At 34.5% G+C, this 25,540-nt stretch overlaps 1 protein-coding gene across 2 annotated transcripts; it reads left to right on the top strand.

Moving 5' to 3' along the window:
* The first annotated feature begins 1,230 nt into the window (after nt 1-1,230).
* On the top strand, nt 1,231-25,477 carry LOC105204665 (plastin-2). 2 transcript variants are annotated; one of them, XM_011173833.3, is made up of 4 exons: nt 1,231-1,775; nt 20,373-20,803; nt 21,134-22,352; nt 22,613-25,477. In XM_011173833.3, exons 1-4 carry the CDS (start codon nt 1,725-1,727, stop codon nt 22,808-22,810), a joined length of 1,899 nt encoding a protein of 632 aa, XP_011172135.1. In that variant the 5' UTR covers nt 1,231-1,724; the 3' UTR covers nt 22,811-25,477. The 2 variants fall into 2 exon arrangements, with proteins under 2 accessions (XP_011172135.1, XP_011172134.1); XM_011173832.3 differs by lacking the exon at nt 1,231-1,775 and adding an exon at nt 18,453-18,770.
* Nucleotides 25,478-25,540: the final 63 nt, after the last annotated feature.

Here is a 25,540-nt window from a genome sequence, read left to right as displayed (position 1 = left end):
TCGAATTTCTGGCTCAACGTGATGACATTCCGAAAAAACGTTCGCGCCCTTTGTCAAGTGTACTTTTTACGCAAGTTATTCAGCAATCTTGCATAATTTAGATAATGTTTTATAATTCTTTATCAATTTGCGGATATAATGAAACATTGATGGACATTAAAAATATTTTTTTTTCTTTTTTTATGATTAACTTCCTTACATATTTAATCCAGATAAACGCTATAATAAATATTTCTTCGTTGTAACGACAGCTGGCAAAATAAAACAAAAAACAAAACGATACGAATGTAAACGAGCCAAGCTGTTTCGCATGAGCGTCGCGATGCCTTTCAATATTGTGATTGGAACATCGTCTAGCGATAAGAATGAGTCAACCTAAATTTTTTTTTGGCCTAACGTACTTGACATGTGAAAAATGAGTCATCGCTGCGCGGTCTCATTTTGCGTTCCTACAAATTATATCGCAATAACGTGGATTGAATTCGTCCATGATTTAGTTAGAAATGTAATTCTTATAAGATAAATTCAATTTTTATGGTCAATTGATTATGTTATACTGATTATATTAAAGTAGTAAATTAATCAAATTAATTAGTATTAATTGGATAATTTTGGATGCCAGCTATGTAACATTCATGTAAAATGATAAAATTTTGAACATTTATGTCGATCTTTACACATAGATATATATTAGACATTTTGAAGTATCGTTTCGTTGTAACGACAGTGTACTAAAATTGTATTATTTTGATCCATATTTTAAATACGTATGTATTTGTACTTTTATAATTTCACTTGTGAAATAATCAGATAAAGGATAAGAGCGAGAATTGGAACAAGTGTATTCCAATAATGAGAAATTATTAGGAGAATATATTTATATAAGAAATAACGCGGTCTAAATCCGATTCAAATTCCGCGCCATTCAAGAAATTTGTAATTAAAAAATCAAACTGAAGTGAGCTGCAAGTCGTAATTGAAACGAGCTATCGAATTCACTTGCTACAGTGTACAAGAGAGAGTTGAAATTCTATAACAATTCAATAATCGATCTTTGAATAAATTAAATTATTAAATGGAATTCGATAACGCAACATACATGTACACTTTGTACATAGACGCATATATTCGAGGTCGCGGGTTGCGGGGGAGTTGCTTGGAGCGCTTCGGGTATCTTCGTGCGTTCTCGGTAGGTAAGCGTCGGTCCGCTGGCGCGCGCGGTGTTTGGAGCTTGGACTGCTCGTGGAGCTGCTTGGAGCTTGGAGCAGCGCTCGCACCTCGCGCCCGCGCCGCGCGCAGTCCTAGCTGCGACTCCGATCGTACCGAATGTCACGAATGTTACGTTGAGCGTTTCACACTGGCGGACTAACTGTAGAGCGGTAGAAAGGCTTTTGCCAAAATTGAGCGGCTGAGCCGTCGTTTCCGATCGATATCGAGTATCGTGCGTTCACATTCGCGCGCAGCGAAAATCATCGAGTGAGAAAATCGTCTCAATCGACCGTCTCGCACGTTGCGCGCCGCATTGTGTCACGACGTATACGCGAGTCATCGCGAAACGAGAAGGACGGACGATTCGAAAGAGAGAGAGAGAGAGGAGAGGGAGGAAAGCAAAGGGCGTGAGAGAGCGACGGAGATCGAAGGAGTGACCGCGCGCTCGCCGGGTGCCGCAGCCGCAGCCGCAGCGGAGAAAGGAAAGGCGGAAGGATTATATATTCGGGCGCAACATGGCCACCGCGATCGACGACCGGCAGGAGCTGTTGGAGCAATTCCAAGCGGTGAGTCTCGCGTATCTTTATCAAAAATTGCTATATTTCGGCTTTCGTCGGGGCTGACGCGACGGATTTTTCTCGTTTTCCCGCGATTCAGCTATGCCGCGACGCCGGCTATCGCGCGCGGTTTCTTATCGATCGCCGGTTTTATCATCGTGTGGAAGCCCAGCCTCGTGCCGGAGCCGCGAGGCCGTCGACGTGCCGCCCGCGCCGCCCGCGCCGCCCGCGCCGGGCGTCGCGCCGCCGGCTCAGGCTGTCGCTGGTCGCGTCGCCGCCCTGTCAGTCGGCACCTTCTGCGCAGCCTGTAACAAGGGCTGCGCTCCGGAACGCCTCGTCGCCTTAGGGCTTAAATTCCGTCTCGTCGTTTAACGTCGTTTAAAAGTCATTCGAAAGCTCCAGCCTACATTTTGCTTCAAGCAACAGCGAAACTTATTAATCTTATTTACGAACATTTTCGGACAAACCTATCATGTACATTGTATTAGTGCAATTATATTTGGGCCATTACATCTCTGTTATAAAATAAGAGTATAAAATTGATACAAGTTTTTATTTGATTTATTAGGGAATATATGTGTGGGGACGAAGCGATACACAAAATTCTACAAAATTTCAATATTCCAAATGTCTTGGGAGATATCTTCGATTTTCCTCGGGTTTACTGTTTTTAGGTCGAAATTATAGTTTTAGGTCGAAAAAAGAAAAAAAAACGAAAAACAGGTAACGCCCTCCGTTCGCTCCGATTGTTGTGGTATGTGAGAACCGTTGAATGGGAAGTTAATGTTAAGCGTTTCGAACCGGTCGGATGCGTAATCGCGATCGTGAAGGAACAGCCGGTGACCTGGTCACTTCTCGTTTCGAAGCCGGCTCGGGCTGCGCACTTGCGCAGCCGTCTGCCTGGGCACGTGCACGCAAGCACAGCGAATTAAGCACGTTATACACCATCACGTATACACATTGTGCCGCTCCTCGGCTCCTCGTGTTTACCTCGTACCTATTTGCCGTCGATCGCTATGACCGTAAACCGCACTTGACGACACTCGTTATCGTGAATGTTTGCAGTGCGAATTGGATCGCGGCGCGCTTTTATATGTAAAATATTTTTATTACTTTTATTTTACGCGCGTTTCGCGATAAATCGCGTGCGGTTTAAAAGGCTCGGTATATTTAAATATCCATTTTTACAAAATTCGCTCTATACCGACGATTTAATATACCTTATTATTCAGCATGAAACTATTGAAATTAAAATTATTGAAAAAACGCACCGATTAGGATGCATCTCTTAGAGTTCGTTTACATCTATCAAGTGCAGTCTGGCACAGCAATTTGTAGAGCAAGTTTGATCGATGCATCACTTTTCTCGCCCACGCATCTCTGGGCACGATGCAGTTAAGCTAAATACAGATGAAATATTTTCAAACATTGATAACGGCCTACACGCTACTCGCTTGTCTAATAATATTATTCTTTCGGCGTTATTAGCGATTGTTATTAGCAAATACAGAATGCGGTATTGATAACAGGGACAACGATTAGCTTATCGATGTTAAGATAATAAGAGCGTACAACGATTAACAATTTCACGAACATATACATATATAGGATGAATAATAATCCGAAAACTATTAGCAATCATTTTTTATAAAGAAATCCAAGTAGGATATATTTTATATTTTACAATTTTTATTTTACAACTAAGCTATGCTAAATTCTAATGTAAATTAGAATTTATTTCTTGTACGTAACAATTACTTGATCAGAAATCGTTTTCGTTATCAAATAAACAGCGAAAGAATATTCGTTAAAGATACGCATTTTTCAATCACGGAATCGTGTACGTACATACATACACGTGCTCCTTCAGACTTCACAACGTGTGAATCTCGCGAGTATTCCGCGATTGCACTTCATCGTCTCGCACGTAGACAAATAAAATAAACCCATAGATCCGTTTGCGGATCCCGGCTCGCCTGCTTTTGGAAGTGCAGCCTCGTTGTCGCGCGATTGCACTTTGCTCTCCGCGACAGGCTTTTCACGGTTGGTCGATCGGCTGTGAATGCGCAGTGGCTCGTTTCCGAGATCGTTTTTTCTCATGCCTCTGCCACGCGGCCACGCGGCTCCGATCGTTCGAAAGGCGACCTGACTTTCGATATAACTCGTTAATTCCTTTGCGGTCTAATGCAATATCGGGAAATGATCCGATATGAAATACACGTTTCATTTTTTTTTTATTTGCTATTACTCTTTCACACTCAACTAATTCCTATCTTTCACTGAACTTTAATCCGTTTACAATTAACATATTATTTTTTGAATAAAAATTTTATAAATAAAATAATTACTTTAATGCATATTTGTGTATGTAAACAAATCGATGGTTGAATTTTTTTATTATAAATTTTATATATTGTTTTTTAATGTTTTAAAAATATTTTTGTAAAATGTATTCTTCCATTATTTTTCTTCGATAAGTTTATTTAATAAATACAAAGTCTGAAATATTACTTTTATATATTTGTTCGCCATTCACATAAAATTGATATAAATTTCAGTTTGGCAAAAGCACAATTTCGTCATGATGATTCGACAAACTTTAATCCCGATTTGAATAAACAATTTATAACATTTTTAATAATTCACGATAAAATTACTGTTTTTATAAATCAAGTCGTCGATTAATTTTCGCAAAGCTCATATTTATCTGATTTTCGTTTGCGTTCGTGACGATAATGAAATTTCATTAACAAAGACTCTCCTTTTTTTCATTTCCTTTGTTTACACGATTCGGATAATAAAATTTTGAAAGTGTAAGATAAAAATCATCTCGAAAAGAATGGCCTTACGATAGTAGGAGCGAGATGGCGAAATTACTCCCTTCCGCCGGTCATATCGCCGAGAAAGTCTTCAATTATCTTATTGATCGCGTTACCGGTGTGCGAGAGACGCAACCCCTTCCTACATCCTGCACGTCGCGAAAGTACGATGTGAACGATGAGTAAGAGAACGTCAAGGACCACCCCTATAACATGACGCTGAATCATCCAACACTTAATACTTTTAAGTCCCGATAAAATATGCACCGCTCACGCTCGCACGGGGTGGCAGAAATAATTTTTTTTTTTGCGAGAGACACTTTTCGCAAAAAGATAAGACCAAATGGCTCACGACCATTATTTTTACTGTTTCTTACACACATCATTTGTCACGCTTGCAGGTTACTTAACATCTGTTAGTTTCACTTACACTTATTGTTATCACTCTTTACATCTGACGTAATTTCTTATCTCAAGTTTGCAATTTCCAAAAAATCTTCTTTTACTTTATAAAAAATTTTTTTTGTTGTAATTATCATAAATATATATAGTGTACATTATTAAATAAGTTTCTGTAATAATAAAAAAACATCCACTGTAATTTTACAAATTAAGTAACGGTAATTAACAAATTTTGTCTTTTATACACCAAGGTAAAGTGAGAGAAAGTTGTAACAAATGCAATTAGAATATGATACACGAGTCTCTATTGAATCATCTATTTAAAACTCGACTGAAAAAAAAATGATCAGAGTGCCATTTCTATGCGCAACGCGCGTCGATGCTTTTCCAGAGGATTACCTACCACCCTTTATCGCAATATCGCTCTCCTGATAGGGTGACTCTCAACCCTTACGCACTCAAACGTGTATAATTCACGTCAGCGTGTAGACGATAGTGAGATGTGCATTCGCATATTAGAACAGGCAAGCTAAGATACATACATTAAAGAGCTGTTTTGTAAATGAATAAGAGAACATGTATATTAACGATGCTTAATTGATGAAATCCAATATAATGTAGACTGACGTCAGATATTTTCATGAATCTATAAGAGATCTATGGAACTTGCAATTTTTACTACATTTATATTAGATTCTTCAACTAAATAGAAATAGTCATTGTCAATGTGAGTCAATTTTTTTAACGCTTTTAAATTCTTTAATAATTCTTGGAGTTTTGAATAAAGCTTTATATTAAAATTTACTTGACGTTGATAAAAGAAATTAATAACAGAGATTCTGCTGCTGCAGTATATTTCTAAAATTTTATTTTACACAGTTCTACAATTTCAAATATTTAATATTTTTGTAATTAAAATTTATTAAAATTTACTGTAAAATAACCTGTCGTTACCACCTGGTCGATTATTATATTTTTCAAATGATACTTTTCGTTGTTAAAATTGTTAAAAAAGTCAGATATGGAATAAGCGAAAATATGTGCGCGAAATCGAGTTCTCGAGATTCGTGTTTTGAGCTCGTATTTCCTATCCGTCATTCGATTCCGGAATTTCGCGTTTTATTTGCACCAAAGGCAATTGTGTCGACGTGACGAATTTTGTCGTGTCGCACTATTTAGTCGACGAATAATGCAAAGAATTAATACGTTTCTTAGCTTCGTAACGGCTACCGAAAAAAATTAAAATTTTTTGTCTCTTGCTTTTATTTATTCCTTATATTAATATATTAATGTAAAAGAATCATGTGTTAGTATATATACAACTTAGAAGAATAAAGGAAATTCGATCATTGATAAGATTTCAAATTTCCACGTGAAAGTGAAATCAGTATTATAAACAAACAAATTCTCTATTCACTATTATTAATTCCAAAAATTTAATTATTTTGCTATCAAAATGAGGACATGTAGCAAATTAAAATGACGTATACATACACATAGATGTATATATAAATTTTAATTCTCTGCATATTTTTATTTTGATAACAAAATAATTAAATTTGTGTATGTGTGTTTGTATACTTGAATATTTTTAGTATAAAATGTATTTATAGCTGTGCGATACGTATGTATGGTATTATGATTTTTATGCGTATTACTTACGTCAGATCTATAATAAGCCGTGCATACACGCGGAAAGGTTACTCCAGAATAAATTCTGGAACACGTGCTGGAGTGGCCACCCGAAGTGCAGCATGTCGCCGCGTTGGCACGTGTCGTTCTTTTCTTATCCAGAAACCACGCCGTTGGTCTTTCATAAAAACAGCGGGAGATCGACCACAGTGAATAAGTAGCATCTGCTTCATTCAATATGCGCACGATTATAATAAACAAGAATATTGACTTGGCAAAATTTTAATCTCACTTAACTAATTCTATAATTTCAAGTTTACGCTAAATGTAATTTATTAATCAACTCCGAGTAGTATGTTTTTTGATCAGGTTGATTATTATTTTTTAAATAAAATTATTATTGTATTATATTCATAATTTAATAATATTTCTCGATGCTCGATGCTAGTATTGCTCTTTCTCCAAAATAATTGAAACGGCACTTAAAAGTAAGTTTACGGATAATTATATAATAACTGCATGGAAGAGAGCGCTAGCAGTCTGTTAACAGATACATTTCATGCATCGGAGATTCTTGAGATATCGTTAGGCTGTGTAATCGAGTCAAAACTATTTCATAGCTTCGCGAGCATGAAATTAATACAGAATCGCGCGCAAGACATTTACACGAGAAATTTTACACGCTGTCTATTATATATTTATTAGATTGATGGGCAAGAGATATGGCGTAATATAAGAAATAGTACTCTTCCATCTTTAAAGATTTACTACGTTTCATCCATTTTAAAGTGTATCATTAGATTACCTTTTGCAGAAATTGTAACGATATCACTGTTGAAATTTTGCATTTTTATTTTTTAAATATTATAAAAGCAATATTATAAAAATTCATAAAGATGAGAAATGATTTGTGTGCGTGATATCTACAAATAAATCGATAATGCCGCAATATTGTCGATGAATTCTTTATGATGCAGCTTTTACACCGGCGCGTGACGCGGGCGTTTCGATATCGAGATATTGAGTATTTTACATTTTGCATGTTGGTTTTGATTTTTATCAAAAGATAATCGTTAATTTGCTTACGAATGCGAAAATAATGTAACAATTATCTTGGAATATTTATGCTTTAGAATGCACGTACAGGCGCATTCTAAAGCATTCCGAAAGAATTTTTACACGAGGTGACTCGTACCTCGTACGCGTAAACAGGCGCGGCTGCCGTAAAGGCTGCTCTCTTATCATTTACCACTGACAATGCCTTCTACCTCGATTGTTGCTCAACTACATTACTACCACGCAGCAGCACGCTACGATTGTTATGCAATTACATGTCGCTGGAATAGTAAATGGGCCGCGAGCCGCGATCGGCTGTTAAAAAGTAAAATCGTTGCGCAACCGTGCCTAGGTCGCATAATACTCGTGTTGCACATATTTTCTTAATCAGTAGTTCTCTTTGACGCGTGACCGATTATTTCACTCCGAAGATATCACTCCGTTTCAATGCGCACTTTATTTACGAAAAAATTGACTTTGTAATTATGATCGTATTTAATAATATATAGCGATATGCCGGGCATTTATTATTTTAATGAAGAGACACTACTGTTTTACCATTTTCTATTTTTCTGTCTTTCTTGAAATTTACCCAACTTATATATAATGACCGAATTATTGTCATGTGACATATTTCTGTACTAACATTTCGTATGTTTAGTAAATAAAACTTGATATTTTTATCAATACAAATATTACCAAATTTGTCATCAGAAAAATATGGTTATTAATATTTTATATGACAAAGAAAACTACAAGAGTCGATTTACATCTAAATTAAAAATAGAAAATAATAAAATTTGTATCGCTATTTACTGATTCAAATGTTCTGTATTGCGTGTTTTGCAATTGGATTTAATATTTTTTGTGCAACCGGCTGCGGTTTTTTGATCAATATGGCAATGCATAATGTTTTCCTTGTTCCCCTTTGTGGGTTGGCGCCACGTCGGAAATGCAATTCGCGAGGAATTCCGCTGTAGATTCGACTAACGAGAACGTTGTGCCATGAATGCGGTCGTTATGATGGGAAAATATATCGCCTGAACCTCTTCTTACCAGGCAGAGAAAATTAATCTCTGAATTCTGTCTGCGATCCTTGTCGGCGATCGTCTATGCACCCTCATTTATAGCGGGTTCAAGTTCAAATGTTAGCGTGCAGACTATACATATACAGTATCACGTTAAATTTGATATTTCAAAAAATTGTCTCAATTTAATATTTAACATATAAATATCTAGCAAAGCTAAAAATATTTTTTATTTTTCTGCTGAATACTTTTAATGTATTTTATAAAACATTATTTGCAGTTATATTAATAATATATTTTATTTACTAAGCAAATAACGTTGAAAACTTGTCGTTAAATCTAAAAGGTTGATTTGAAGATTTAAATACAATTTGTAAAATTATATGAGAAAAAACTATATAATTTTATATAAAATGATACAAGAGAAGAATAATCGGAATAATTCGATTTTGCTATAATCATACTTTTATCGTTACAATTAACCAAACAAATACAATTTAATCGGATGTGACAATTATGTCTACACGATAAATGCTTTTGCCATTGTTTCGTCTCAACATGACATTAAATGTTAAGTAGCAGTTGGTACTTGACATCTTTTCTTTTACAAGACACTATCGGAACAAAGTAAAACACCTCGATTTATTCGTGGTATGAGGAGAAAATCTGAAATTGATTCTGAAGAAGAGATATAAAAATGTCAAATACGTAGCCGATTCCTTTCTCAGCTTCGGACAATGCACGTCTCAGAGCTAATTCTCACGTAAGAACAGCAGGGTATACGCATGTGTGTTTATACCGTGGAATGTACATATGTGTATGTTTTGTCGGTTCGGTTCTCACGCTTAGCTCCTTAATTACGCCATGTAGTTATAATTAATCCTTTCTCGACACACGGCCAAGTTCCGCAGTTCAGATAAGATGAAATGCGATAAAACGAATCATTTTTAGTTGCACACGGAATTCTCTCGAAAGCCTTTGATATTTTCCAAAAAGCGTTGTACAAATAATTGTAATAAATGCTTTTTAGAGATTTAAATTACATTTTTTAAATTATCATCTTAAGATAGAATTTATTTTATAATATATATATAATAGAATTAATTATTAATTATTAAGTATTAAAATATAACGATATGTTTAAATTTATCTATCCTTTTACAAAAAACATTTAAGTAATAAATTGGCAAGTATATATATTTGTTTCCTTGTGACACTAATGGAGGCCGGGATATCAAAGTGATTATCCCTTATGGGTAAATGAGGTATCACGAACTGGTGAGTCAGGCAACGGATCTATCTTCTTGCGGGACTTGGGTCAAAGTGGTTAATAAGTTCACTCGAGTTAGCGAATTGGCCACGTGGCAGTGTCAAGTATAGTCATATTTTAATCTGCCAATCGTGCATGACTTCGTTTTATTCGCTTCATTCTATTGTATCATCTATCATTGAAATTCAATCATTATTTTCACGTTGACGAAGAAGGATAAATAGTTTTGAAGTAAAAATAGCGTTTACGCCGATTGTTCACTGCACAAATATTATACCGTCCACAATAGCATTTCTTTAAAACCGTATATTGTTAACTTGTTTATCACGAGACAATGCTGCGAATTATAAATATACATAGAATAAGTACACGTACCTAAAGAAGGAAAACAAAGCAGACGGAAAATAATAAAATTTTCCCACGTTACTTTTCTAACTGCGCACTCGCTCTTCCGTACAACACCGTTAATTTAATCACGCGAAACGTACGCGTCGGTATGCTAATTGTTCACCGCGCGGTTTGATTTTTAATTAATTTTGCAATACTAGTACAACATTACAGAGAGTACTAGAGAACCGCGTGATTCCCGGTTCTCGGCAGTTAGACTTATTAGGTAAATTAGTTTCGACTTAATAGGACAGTCTCCTGACTCTGCGACCTGAGAACTTATTTGCATGTAACTATCATCCGTTCATCGTTCTACGTTCTACGTCGTCGTCGTCGTCGTCGCTATCGTCATCGTGTTCGTCGTTTTGCTATTTTCTCGCGAACAATTATCAGTATATTGCTGAAGGCAGAAGTAGAAGTCGCGGTTTAACCACGATAGGAATTCTTCAAATACCGTGAGGAATATAGTGAACTACCGTCGGCTCTTCTCTTTGCGCAGAGACTGACTCGCAAGGAAGAAAAGAGTCGTACATATGTGACGACACAGAACATTAGATTCTAGTGTCGTCACTAGCTAACAATTCGCGAATGCACAAAAGTATAAAATATACACAATTGATACTTGCTTATATTTCATGTAGACATATATATTTATTTTCTGAAGATAATGCATGGAATTAATTACACAATTATTATAAAAACAAAATATTAAACCAAATGTAATAAATTATTATTTTTGATGTTATTAAATTCAATTATTGTCCAATTTGTTAATTATTTATATACGATTGCATCCGTTTTTCTAATTCATTCCAATTTTAATCGATAAGTAATAACTTAGACAGAAAATAATTTATCACAATATTATACAATTTCGATGTCATAGTTTTTAAATTAATTAATTTGCTTGAACTGCATTTTTCATCATAAATTTAGGCGTGTTACTGAAATATTCTGTTAACGTCCACTCTGCGATCCATTAATCATATAGGTATCGATTTTTATCACTTTTTACCTGAAAGTGATAAATCGTTATCTTAACATGGGAACAGCAAAATACCTTATATGGTACATATAGTAAGTTCTCCGAGAAAATGCAGCTAGCACGGATAAAATATTTGATACATTTGAGATGTTATTTATAGCCCTGTCGGTGATGACTATTCGGGAAGTTGAGATTGATATAGCGTCGGAAACAGTTTACGATTGTGAAAAAAATACTCGACTGTCGATCTTGCTTAAAAGTACGCGAGTGACATGAGTCATACGGTCGGAACTTACGAATGTTTGATTTCACGTCACTGGTTCATTACATTTGGATTCGATGATTCATTAAACGATCGTGCCGATTTCACTTCCGAGACTTTCGTAATGAGTGCTCTACCTGGATCACGTATCATGTTGCTTCTCCGTCCGTCTTTCCGTCCGTTTTCTCCATTATGCAATGCACAATGCATCCGCACATACGCAATAATCGTTTTGATGCGCTTTTCAATTTCATGGAAAAGAGGTTCACAAAAGATAATTTAAAAGCTTTTGTTTCCTTCATAAGAGCTAAAGAACGTTATTAGAATGTATTTTTAACGGATTCAAACGATCAGGGATATAGACCCAACGAGAGTTAAATTGCTTCAAATACTGACATTTGTAATAAAATATTATTTTGTTTCAATGAAATATTTTTTTTTCCAATTGAGCCGTTGTACGATTAAACATCAGCGAATAATTAAATACAGAATAATTTCGTATGAAATAAATAATTGTTCGTTTTTAAATACGGATGAATAACACACAAAGAGAAAATTGCTTGGTCAAGATCATTGTCCAAGATTCATGAGTCATCGTACAATTGTTATGTCGCGTCGATATGCATATATGCTGCTTCCATAATGATTCGTAATCCATTTTACGAGAGAAAACCAGTGACACTCGAACGTATGTAATCTTGAGTCATCGAAAAGGTTATTCTCATTCGCGTTGATCAGCGATTCTAGAAAATCATGTGAAAAAGATTAGCTTCAATGACACAATGATTCATAAAAATGATGTAAAATAATAATACCTAAATTTCGAGGATTAAAACTCAATAATAATATTATTATTAAACGGTACGTTTAGTTTATCTTCTCGTGAGTTATTTCGTTCTATCGTAATTTAAATATATATCCAGTTACTTAATCTATCTTTATTTTTCTGATTGCATTTGATGCATCTTTGTAACATAGTTATCAATTAGCGCATATAATTATTCAACAGGGAGAAAATACGTGCTCTTTAAAGGCAGCGACACACGTCGCTTAATTTACTCGTCACTGCGAGCGAATAGACCATTTGTATAATTTACGCCTGTCATTAACCCCGATATCGCGTCTTACTTTCGCACACGCGAGTTGTGAATCGAATCACGTCGCGGATCAAGTGGTGTAATATGAGAGCGGAGTAAGATGTGATGCCATTGCGTAAAACACAATCGCCTGAACTAATACTTATCGACTTGCGCGAGATGCAACGGTGATAATAGCAGGTGCATGTCGACAACCCTGCGATATATATGTTTGCGTGTGACATCAAAAGTGCACACCTGACCGTAATGGCACCACCGATGGCAGCGAGCGTGTGCTCCTAAAGCTGTTCCCTGCGGTTGTGTCTTGTGTCAGCATTGCGGCTGACTCGCGCGATATCACTGCATCCTGCAGTATATCTGGTTTCCGTTTTAAAATAAGATATTTCCTTGCAAAAATATTATATGTGAGAACACTAGAATCGATATTTTTTAGTCGAAAAATTATAAGAGTTAAACAGATTATCCATAAAAATCTATTAACGATTAAATCATCTTGTATAGACACTATACTTTTTTCTTTATTTAAAATTGTTTGGCGGAGTATAAGTAATGTATACGCTATAAAATTAACGTATTGTTTTACGGTGTCAATTTTTTTATAACAGATTTAAGAAAATTGAAATTAAAACTTTAAAAAGTTTTTAAATCAATTTTTAAATTAAAAGTTGATATTATTTTAAATATATATTCTCTTATCGATATAAAATTAAAATCTCTCAATAATTTTATGTCATTTTTTGTTAAGTATTAAATATATTATTTATTTAGATATCTTTTAATGATAAAATATAATTACATGAATATATCTAGGTATTGAGAAAAATATGATAGAACAGAGAGATAGAAGAACGTAAAAAGAATAATATGAGTGTTCTAATAGAATGCTTCTTCATAATATTGTTACATCTTTCATCTTTCCCGTATTGCTGGTAATTAACTTAGACTTACAATTAGACGTAAAAATCTCACTGTTTATTCATACTGTTAAATTGGATAAATATAATAACTTTCTGTTTAACAATATACATATATAGCTTTTATAATCTCAAGAGCAGAATATCAAAGTTTGTCATAAAATTGTTTATCCATTTTCTCTCGCCGTGAATATTGGTATTTTTCTTTTATTTAATCAAATAATTAAGAACATAATTAAGAACATAAATACATATTTAATAATTAAAATGTATTTGTTTCTATTCTGCCACTTCATAATAATTTAATTTGCAGTAGAAATTACAAATTTTATTACATCCAATTTTATAGGAATTTTTCTATATCAAAATATTAAATGTTCTCTCGGTAATTGCATTGTCCAATAATAAATTTTTGTTTATTAGAATTTGTGCATCTCAATTGGAGTGTCCGCGCGGATAAATAAAAAGAAAGAAGCAACAAAATATTCGCAAGCGTCATGCGTAAATCCGGTTACATGGTAGCTTAATTGTGGTGGCGCGAGATTGCTCTTAAAATGTTTTGCATGTAAATGCATGTTACGTAAATCGATGCGAAAGTCTATCAAAAGCTACGAGAACGCATCTTTCGAGCCGTTTCCCTTCAAGCCGGTCAATTATCGCCACTTGAGCTAACAGTGAAGCGCCTTGCATGAACTTTTTACTACTCCCTAGTGGCGCTCATCAAGCGGATGAAGCTTTCAACGCCGTGTAATTTATTCACCTAGCGAGGCCTTATTCGCGACCTGACGTATCCTAATAACATGCACGGATTAAAATTATTAAGTCCCTTTAAGACGACGATTTAGCGCAAGAAAATTTTCATCGACTGCTTTATATATATATTTTTAATTGTTGTTGCAATATGTTAGGACCGATGTAATACCCATTTTATGTATTGTTTCTTAAACATGCTTTTATCGATATTTTTTTCGACATTTTAATCAATGATCCTTTATATACAATTACATACAGTTACACGTGCAAAACATTGGCAATTTATTGTCGATGTAATGTACATTTCAGCAAAAAAAATACATATATCCATATACGAAGTGTTCGTAAACTTACAGGATGACAAGCCTCTGGAAATTGCGACAACATGATGCTATCGAAAAAGTATTACGATCAAAGCCAATGTCATGAATTTATTACGTCTCTTGCTTCTCAATGCCAAATGTCAAAAGGAATGTAATTATGCAAGAGAGTCATTCAAGAGAAATTATTAAGAGAGAAGTTAATCAGCAAATGCCAAAAACAGAGTAATTTATAAATAGTACTCGCTGTTTTATTTAAAAATAACTCATTATACATTTTATTTTACTTTTCATGTCATTTAATTGAGAAAAACAATTATAAATTAAGAAATTTATATTGCTGCGTTGATTTTAATTATCAAAGTTTACAATTTACAATTTAACGTTAAAAAAAGAAATTAATTGTCCACCTTCAAGTATTCTAATGATGTTTGCACATTATCTTACGTGCGCGCGCGAGATAGTACATTATTTAGTACTTAAATCTTACTTCAGCGACTTTGGTTGCGTGGTATATATTTAACTTAAAAGATAAATTTATTACTCTTGCTATTGATCGGTAGATATCGTTTAATCATGTATTCTTCTGATGACTAATCAAAAAGGATTTGGAATTCCGTCAGCGAGAGTTATGCAAATTCCGCAAGATGGGTGTGTCTAGGACAACTCACTTCGAATATTTTTTTCTTATTCTTGATTGCTAATATTAGTGACTATAAATGCATAACTAATAAAGGCATAATATTAATTTTTTGTTATGATAAAAATAATTTCTTACATATTAGTTATGTCTTATTGCAATTAAGAAATAGATTTATATCAGTGTTACAGAAAAATGAAAAGAGTTTGTTCTTTTATAAGCAACACAAAAAAATATGAATAAATTGATAAATGGAAGCCACGAAGTGGTTTCAGTCTTATTGTCTATCGATTGGTTTCGTACGATGTAATAATCTTCCTCTCGAATTCAATGCGCATACGTAGGAGGAATCTTGAGATGACGTAGCGATTGCCTTGGAAGCGAGAAAATCGAATAGTCGTGAAGCGTTCGTAGAATTGCAGTTACTCGTCACGGTCGTTTGGTTCATTTTTAGACATGTCCATGGAAGAAATGCACGCAAATTTATGGATTTTATCGTATTATTACTTTACAGATAGTAACATTATTTTTTAAAAGTTTGCCTCTTAAAATCGATATAAACAATGTTTTCTTCGATAACATTACGTTTTGAAATAGTCACCAAGATCAATAAAAATTAAAGCAGATCCAATAAAGATCGTCAATTTGGATCGAATCTATTCGAAGCTAGATAAATATCAGGATAAAGTATTTAGGAAAGTTATGACTATTGAAAATTGTATCAGCCAATTAATAATTCGTGCGTTTTTCGTTATGCTTTATTAAATTTCGTCTTTATCACTTATTTCGCGCGAGCGCGCGATAAAGCCATCATTTGAATAACATGTCGGAGGAATATACACTGTTGTTATTACGGCGCATTAAGGCCAATGTTATAACTCGTTTTCCCGGGGTTTCGCATAATGAACGTGGGCACTCGCCCTAATCTCGCGATTGTCTATTAACGCATCGCGCGTACTAACGCGCCGCGCCGCCGCCGCGCTGCTGCTCATTCCTCTTTTTCTCTCCGCGCGGTAATTTAATCGTGATTTCCGCGGATGAACGCGGGATGGGGACATAGTGTGCAACGCGATGCCGGACGAAACCAGTTCCCAGGATAAAAGCGTAAGAAGAGAGAGAAGTCTGACCCCGAAGAAGTGTGCTCTCGGTTCTACAGGGTGTCCCGTAATCTGCCGTCCTAATAATAGGGCAATAATAGGGCCATTTTCTTTTCAGCTTTTATCCGAATAATTATATTTTGCAAAAGAAGTGTGCTTTTTGAATAATAGTTGTCTGGATATTTGATGAGATTTAGTACTGGAAAAATATACTGATTAGATTGACTTAACGAATGGTTTAAAGTTTTAAAGAGTTTGCATCAATACTCTTGAATGTAAATTGGTTCACGGTGCTCGCATTTTAATCTTTTGACGTATTGTACATATTATACATACATGAAATTTTATTTGAAATACTGAAAAGATTTTTGTATATCGATCTGTCACGTATTGATTAATTGAAATACAATTAGAGATGTTATCTCACACATTTTACGAGATAACTTTGTTATACAAACGTGATCGAAACTTCTTCACCTTGATGAAGAAGTTTTCATCACTCCACTGATGGCAGGTGTGTGCACTTTAATGCAGCGTGTTATATATGCCAGCTGTTTGAAACTAAACACGTTTGCTGAAGGCAGTATACGTGGATTGCCAGAAAAGACAAAAGAAGCCATCGCAAAATATTGCACACGCTAATAATTAACATTATTTAATAAATTTATCATTTTAATTCTCGATAAATTATCAAAGTTACATATACAATTATATATATTAAATTTTTCTCTTCGTTATTGACTGCATCTTTGCTCAGTATTTTGTTAAGCTCAATTTTATATTAATACTTACTAGAAATGATAATTGATAATTATTAACAAATAGTATTTTTTTATTAGTGCGCAAAGAGAAATGCGCTCGCGTCCATGTCGAATCTGTACACGTTCGTTCATGATCATTCATTTTTGCTATCTTGATCGCCTCGATACAATGTGATAATAGGAACAGAGTGTTTTGAACTCAATCATTTCTCTCGTCACTGTGATTTGACACACGGTTGAGGAAAGATAAAAAGAGGATTACTCGAAGCGAAACGGCGTGCATTCGCGCTCAATTGATTTTCATTCGCTATTCGTTTTCCGGATTCCACTGTACACGATGATACGCGCGAAAGACGCGCGTTCTCAGCTGATGCATCCATAAATTGCATGGGCGATTTCGTTGCATCGCCGCGGCGAACCGAGGCGCATCACGCCGCGCGCCATCGCGATCGTAACTGGTCGAGAAAACGAAACGATGACAGGAAGCATGTGTTTTCACGAGGAAACGTTCGGTTAGCGGACTCTTACTCCCTTTTCCGTCACCAAGTCTTGCGCTCACAGACTAATGGCATGTCCGTTATGCGAAAAAACTTCAAAGAAGCACCTTTCTTGCGTTTCACATTTTGCATGCTCCCGTGACGAAGCGAAAGATAATTTTATGGGAAAATGTGAAAAGCGTGGCTATTATCGGCATGTAAAGAGAAATCTGTCTCATTCCTTAATTTCGTTATTAAATCTTTCTTCTTATATGAAGAACAGAATCAATTATCAAATATTTAATAGAAATATAAACAAATTATAAAAAAATATTTAATATAAAAAATATACGTATTACATATTAGATATTTCATGCATATAACTTTACATACTTTAATAAACATACGTGGATTGATAACGTGTTTATTTGCAATTTGTCATAATATAACGTAAGAATTGTTATCGCTATTCTATAAAAATATTTTTTAATGTTTTTCGTGCTTTTTGCAATATCTTATCTTCAGTGCCGCAAAATTTCTCATCGTACAAAATTCCTGATATACGTATATAAAATTGGTTTATATATGTATATTTTTTAAATGATGCAGTCATGCACATCGCAAATATTATACGTTCCTATATTTCTGTTTATTATCGATGTCAAGATGCAATAGAGTTTGTTATTTAATTATGTTATTTACGAACATTATAATTACGTACTGACAAATTTAACAGATTGTCGTAAAACTTGCCTTATGAAACTTGCCGTCTGTGCGTAAGAAATGATATTTAATCTTTATTTCTAATTGGTTCATTGATTGTGATAAGATCGTGATAAGATTTTTAAACGTTACTGTTATCCGATAACTGATTGATGCTTCTAGGGATTTTATTCGATTTTTTACTTACGTTCCACTTTGTTGCGCGATCAATAAAACTGATAAGTCTTCGATGACAATTCCAGTACGTTCTAGTATCTCGCAACAGCTTGATCCTTTTTTCACGGAGCAAAGTCTATCATTTTTTGACATGGAAATTAGTGACATGGAAAGATGGGACGCCGTATTGGAATACTTTAAGGATTTCCGAGAGCTATTTAAGTTTGTGAGTGCACTCAGCTTCCATTTTCTTCAGTTTCTTTAACGAACGTCCTAACGCAGGTCCGATAAGTCTCGTGTGATAAATGTTCCACCTGAAATGGATAGAAAGAATGTAGATAATAGTTTTGAACTTTTAACTTTTGAATTTTTATAACTTTACCCTTCCAATATTTTACAGTTGTTTTTCTGTTAAAATCGTTTCATAATCAAGGAAAAAGTAACGTTAAAGATTAGATATCTTGTACATATATTCTATTAAAGATATTATTTAATACTCATGCCGAATTCTCTGCAACAAATCAATCATTAATTAAATGAATTTATACGTAACGTAATTTTGCACAATTAAATACGAAAATTGATACATATTACTTAGTCATTTTTTCATGAATTACGAATCTGTCGTCCTATTTAATATCATTATCATACGTTCTCCACGATAGAGGAAGAAAGAAAAGTATTTAACATTTCGTTATAGGATTATTAACAAAAATAAAAAGTTAATTAACTGACAGCGCGTATGTTCTCGGCAGCATTTCTCAAATGGGCATAAGAAACTGCCGATTAACTCCAATGTAAGTCCATCCTCTGAGAAATACACCGGTTACATGTTCACGTCATTACCGTATGCTCATTGTTCTTGCGCAAAAATTGTGATGTCTACGAGCGATGCATAGATACACTTGCGGATCTTCTAGCGGAATTTTTCGTGACCTGGATTTCTTTCACACTATAAACCCTGTGACTTTGTGAGAATTGCGTAGATGCATTTCTTGTAACCCATTTCTTATGGGATTTTAACGGTAGGAACATAATCATGCGAAAACTAATTAAAATAATCTTGTAATGTCCTTTTTGTATCATTCATTATGTTGTAGAATTTAAATTTAAATTAAACAACAAAAGTTTAAAGAAAATTAGATGTGTGCGGGAAAAACTATTTTAACTATAATTGATTAATCAAAATCGTAAACTATACAAATTTGATTTTGTCTTTTTCTTTCTACTTTTTGTAGAAGAACAAAAATAATTAAATGGATTTGTAACGTTCACTATTATACATATATTTGCCACATAAAAAAACTCTCTGAAATCAATAACACGTACGTTCACATCCAATCGACTCTAATTATTATTTATTCGTCGTCGCGATGCTTTACGAAATTTGTTAATATTCGTTACAAGGTCTTGATCATTAAATTAATTGTAATTTATTATATACGCGTATGCAATCATTTTGTCTTAATAGACATACATCTTTCTGCGTGACGGAAATCGCGTTGTGAAAAACCTGCTACATTGCACAATGTTATCAAGAGTAGTGTTGTAAGTTTGAGTTATCTGACATTATCTAACATTATCATCACTCAACAGTAGCCAAATGAAAAATTAATAAGAATAAAGGTAAAAGAAAAAAATTTTGCCCCGCTTAAAAAACGTATCGATATCAACGCAATTGAATTGTATTGCGAGAAGAGAATTCTTTAATTAAATATAAGCAAAATTGAAGATAAATGTTTTCATAAAATCTCATTTTCTGAAATCTCTTACGACACATGTCATTGAGTTTTTAACGGTAGGACTAATAATTTTTGTTCTCGGATAGATTGATGCGAACGGAGATGGCTTCATCAACGTTACCGAATTGCGAAACGCTTTGGACGTTTGCGGTTTCAAAATGCCGGGCTACAAAGTGCGCCAGATGATCGAGGAGTATGACGATAAACAGCGGCTGGAGCACAAAGGTCGGCTTTCCTTCGAAGAGTTCGAGAAGCTCTGCAAGGAACTCAAGGCCAACGAACTGGGCTCCACGTTCAAGCAAGTTGTGTCGAAGAAAGAGAACCTTGAGACCCTGGGTGGAATTTCCGAGGCGTCCAGCGAAGGAACCACGCATTCTGTCAGACTCGAGGAACAACTGGCGTTCAGCGATTGGATAAATACTAATCTGTTACACGATCCCGACTTGAAGCACCTGCTGCCCATCGATCCCGAGGGAAAGACGCTCTACGACAAGGTCAAAGACGGAATATTGCTCTGGTAAAACCATTTTTTATGCAATCCTATGATCGTTTTTTATTATTTATATAATAAACGTAAATATAATATAGTAGTAATATTTTCTGAAAAATTGAAAGAATTATAAAAAGATTTTTTCTGTTTATAATTATTCTAATTTTATAAAATTTAAATGAAATGTGTCTTTCTAAATAATTTTATTAATTAATAAAAGATGTAGCTATAAAATTATAAGAAACATCTGTAAATTTAAATTAATTTCTAAATCATGATAATATCAAAATTTTATCAGTTCTAATTTTTGGTTGATAATTCTAAAATGATTTGATTAATTTCATATTTATTTTACAGTAAAATAATTAATCACTCTTGCCCGGACACCATTGACGAGCGCACGATCAACAAAAAGAACTTGATGCTATACAAGAAGCATGAAAACTTGACGTTGGCTCTCTCCTCGGCCCAAGCTATTGGTTGCAACATCATAAACATCGACGCCCACGACCTCACTAAAGGTTCGCCCCATTTGGTGTTGGGTCTGCTCTGGCAGATCATACGAATTGGCTTGTTTAACCAGATCACTCTCGAGAATTGTCCCGGCCTAGCCACTCTTTTACAAGACGGTGAACGAATCGAAGATCTGTTGAAGCTATCGCCAGAATCCATACTTCTCAGATGGGTGAACCATCACTTGGAGAATGCCGGCATCGCCAGACGATGCAACAACTTCCAGTCCGACATTACGGATTCTGAGATTTACACTTATCTCATTAAACAAATCGCACCCAATACAGCTGGCGTCACCTTGGAAGCCTTGATGGAACCGAACCACATGTCTAGGGCGGAGATTATGCTTCAGCAGGCCGCGAAACTAGGCTGTCGCAGTTTTGTGACGCCGAGCGACGTTGTGAACGGTATTTACAAACTCAACTTGGCCTTTGTCGCCAATATGTTTAACAATTACCCCGGATTAGACAAGCCGGAAAGCAATATTGAAGGTTTGGAGTCTCTAGAGGAGACTCGAGAAGAAAAAACCTACAGAAACTGGATGAATTCGATGGGCGTGTCACCGCACGTCAACTGGCTCTATTCAGATCTTGCTGATGGTCTGGTCATCTTTCAATTGTACGATATCATTAAGCCAGGCACGGTAAATTGGAACAAAGTGCACAAGAAGTTTACAAAACTTCGAAAATTTATGGAAAAGCTAGAGAACTGCAATTATGCCGTTGAACTAGGCAAGCAGATGAATTTCTCGCTCGTGGGTATCGCTGGACAGGATCTCAACGATGGAAATGCGACTTTAACGTTAGCCCTTATATGGCAATTAATGAGATCATACACGTTGTCAATTCTGACGTCTCTGGCTGGTACTCAGGGAAGTACCCTCGTGGAGAAAGAAATTGTCCAATGGGTGAATTCGAAACTCCAGGCAGCTGGAAAGACCAGCAGTATCAAAGGTTTCCAAGATTACTCTATATCGGACGGTAAAGTCGTTCTCGATCTCATCGATACCATCAAACCCGGCTGCGTTAACTATGATCTTGTTAAAGAAGGCGGAACTGAAAATGTAAGGTTTCTCCTTATTACTTCTCGATATTCTTAGCATTCACGTTCTCAATTAACGTTAAAGATTTATTTCATTTATATTACAATAACTATTTCTATAAAATGATATCTCTATAAAAAATTTTCCTCATTATTTCCTCCACATATTTTTCACAAATAGCCGAAACTGAAATCCAATCAATCACACGAAATATGAAATATTCTATATTTAGATCGATCCGTTATTGGCATGACTAATCAACTCGCTGTTTCGTTGCGCAGGAAAATCTGGACAACGCAAAGTACGCGATATCCTTAGCGCGAAAATGCGGTGCACGCGTCTATGCATTGCCAGAGGACATCACAGAGGTGAAACCGAAAATGGTGATGACGGTATTCGCTTGCCTGATGGCGATGGACTACATCCCGAACATGGATTCCGTGAAAAATCAACAAAACAACGTAAACAATGGTCAATAGTTGGGGTCAATCCGTCATCGCGTTGTTTCACCTAATACGTGCCGTTTATCTTTTGTATACAAGAACTCTTCGGTCGGATCGCACCGCCTCACGCTTCTTTCACGAGCGTAATATTTGTATATACATAGGTTAAGTTAACTTGTTTTTCAAGAGAGTATTAGGAATTATTACTACTAGGAAGAACTCCTCGTAAGACGAGAAGGGGAACTCCTTAGAACCCTGACGAGATATCATTTGATCCGTCTTTGTTTGTCGAACGAAAAATATCGCGTGTGAAACATACAAGGAATGCCCAAAATTATGTTTGCAATATTACTATAAAGTCTGGATATTTTTTTATTAAAGTATATGAATGTGTCCATATAGTCAATTATCTGTGTATAAGATATAAGTCGCTCAAAAATCGATAAAATACTATTTATTCTAAATACTTTTGTATCACATGCGACTGATTATTGTGTCTTACTGTGCAAAGTGGAATTCTCCTTCTCAATTGTTTTGCAATCATATCATTTATTTCCACATTATACATACATATACCATGTCAGGTTTGTATAAATCGATTTTATTAATACTCGCGTAAAAAGCGAGCACATAGAAAACACGCTAGAAACCATCGAGAAATATATTCAAAGTACATATTCACATATTCTGAACATACAGGGTATTTCAACATTATTTATAACGATAGTCTTAAAAAAAATTTTAATTTTGAGTCTGCTAACAGAATTATTGATTATTGTTTTTGAATTTTCAAAAGAAAGAGTGATTTTTCATTTGTTGAGAAATAAAGTTAAAGTTTTGTAACACATACCCCCCCCCCCCACAAACACACAAACACACATACACGCACGCATCCTGCTCTCTAAATCTGAATCAGTGCAATCTTACTGATTTGCAGTGCTATATTTATGACTGTGATTCTCAGTGACGATTCACTGTTTCTCAGTAATTCCGTTTAAAAGGGATACTCTCATTGATTGGAATCAGTGTATTGTCATTGAAAGACAGTGCGTAAATCACTGATTGATATAGTTACAAGTATATCACTGAAATCAGATTATTCACTATCTTTCAGTGAATAATACACTGATCCTAATTTAGAGAGTGTATACATTTTAAGATAAATCATCTTGTCTTGCACGAGCTACATAGAACAATAATTTAATAAAAATTATACAGTACAGTCGTAAATATATATTTAACACGAAATACACATACGTATTTGATGATCTACATGTAGATATAAGATATTTGTGATCTATTTAAACGGTTATTTTACGTACTCTCAATGATTCAGTGTCCATCAAAGGATTATGACGGTCTAAAGTTTTCTGGTTGACTATTTTTCTGTTATATTGTAACATTGCATAAATGAATTTTATATGCAGCTTGATTTACGATGACTGTACAAACTATATATTCTATATTTCTTTATATTTGTAATAATCAAAAATATCGACGACTTTTTTATATATTTTGTCTGGCTCTAAACAAGAATTAATTCCTAAAATAGGAAGAAGGAGGTCTTTTTATATTTCACTCATGAAATCTGCTTCCTCACTAGCGCGGCAATAGCTTCTGTGTCATTAAAGTATTCGATATAATGTATACTCGAAAAGTATCAGACGATGATTGATCGTGTGCTCTGTAAATGGACGATAATGGATAATAATTATTATATTGACGCACAAAAATAATTATAATCGTGCCATTATAAGTATCGTGCAGTCTAAAACATGATTCAATATTTACAATATATTTATTATTGATTCGAGTCAAAGCGTACTTATGAATCTAAAGATGGATACTAAAACTGTATTCGCGATTGCTCTCTGCGAATGAAAGAGTTAAAAACGCAGGTTTTTTTTATATCTTGCGTTTGTTTGCAACGTGTTTCGCGCATGTAGCATATGTATATAGATTGGATTAATAGTTTTTAGAAAATAAATGTTTCCTTTACACAAAGGCTTAATCGCAAGATGAACCGAAGCAACTAAAATTTTTTTTATATTTTAAGACAAACTTTATTGTATTGCGTGTAATTAACTTTTTTGCGCTAAATTTTAAAAATTGTTGCAAGTGAATATTTAGATGAGATTTATTAAAAATTTGGCATGCTTCTGCATTTAATGTAATTATGTAACAGTTATGTTGAACAATTATCGACAGTAAATTAAGTGCAATGCATTTTATCACGATTTGGATAGCTATATTACTCTATTATTTTTCCACATTTGTTTTATTAGATATTAAATTCATTGTCTTAAGGTATCAATATCAAAGTTGATTGACTGATTATAACACATTCATATAATGTATACGGAAAAAATTAGCGAAATTTCAGCCAAAAAGGACTGAAATTAAAAAATAAAATTTAAATGATGCAGATTTAAAATATTTATTGTAAACCAGTCTGCGATCAATCACACGATCGAAACGATTGAAACATTCTCGAGGGCCATTTGCAATTCGACTAATTAGAATTAAGTATCGCAATCATTGTATAACTCAATTTATACGTATACATTTCATATATAGACACATACGCGCGTATACACACATATACACGCATATTCCACATTGTGTGTCTACGTGGACATGCGTCCATCATTCTAGTTATAATTTAATGTATACGTAATTTAAATAAAAGGAATTTACTATGTACAATTTTATTTTATTGCTATTAATTCAATGGCAATGATACGTAAAGTGAACTACCGAAAAAAT

This window comes from Solenopsis invicta, chromosome 3 (genome assembly GCF_016802725.1).
Source record: "Solenopsis invicta isolate M01_SB chromosome 3, UNIL_Sinv_3.0, whole genome shotgun sequence".
NCBI classification, from domain to species: domain Eukaryota; kingdom Metazoa; phylum Arthropoda; class Insecta; order Hymenoptera; family Formicidae; genus Solenopsis; species Solenopsis invicta.
Note: the sequence above shows the minus strand (reverse complement) of the source record. Positions and strands in the feature narration are given on the sequence as shown.

Excerpts from the sequence above, each read along its gene's own strand:
- LOC105204665 (XM_011173832.3), top strand. The coding sequence starts at position 18,618 with ATGACAATTCCAGTACGTTCTAGTATCTCGCAACAGCTTGATCCTTTT. Across the intron at positions 18,771-20,372 it reads TCCGAGAGCTATTTAAGTTT|ATTGATGCGAACGGAGATGG; the intron begins GTGAGTGCACTC and ends GTTCTCGGATAG. Across the intron at positions 20,804-21,133 it reads AAAGACGGAATATTGCTCTG|TAAAATAATTAATCACTCTT; the intron begins GTAAAACCATTT and ends TTTATTTTACAG.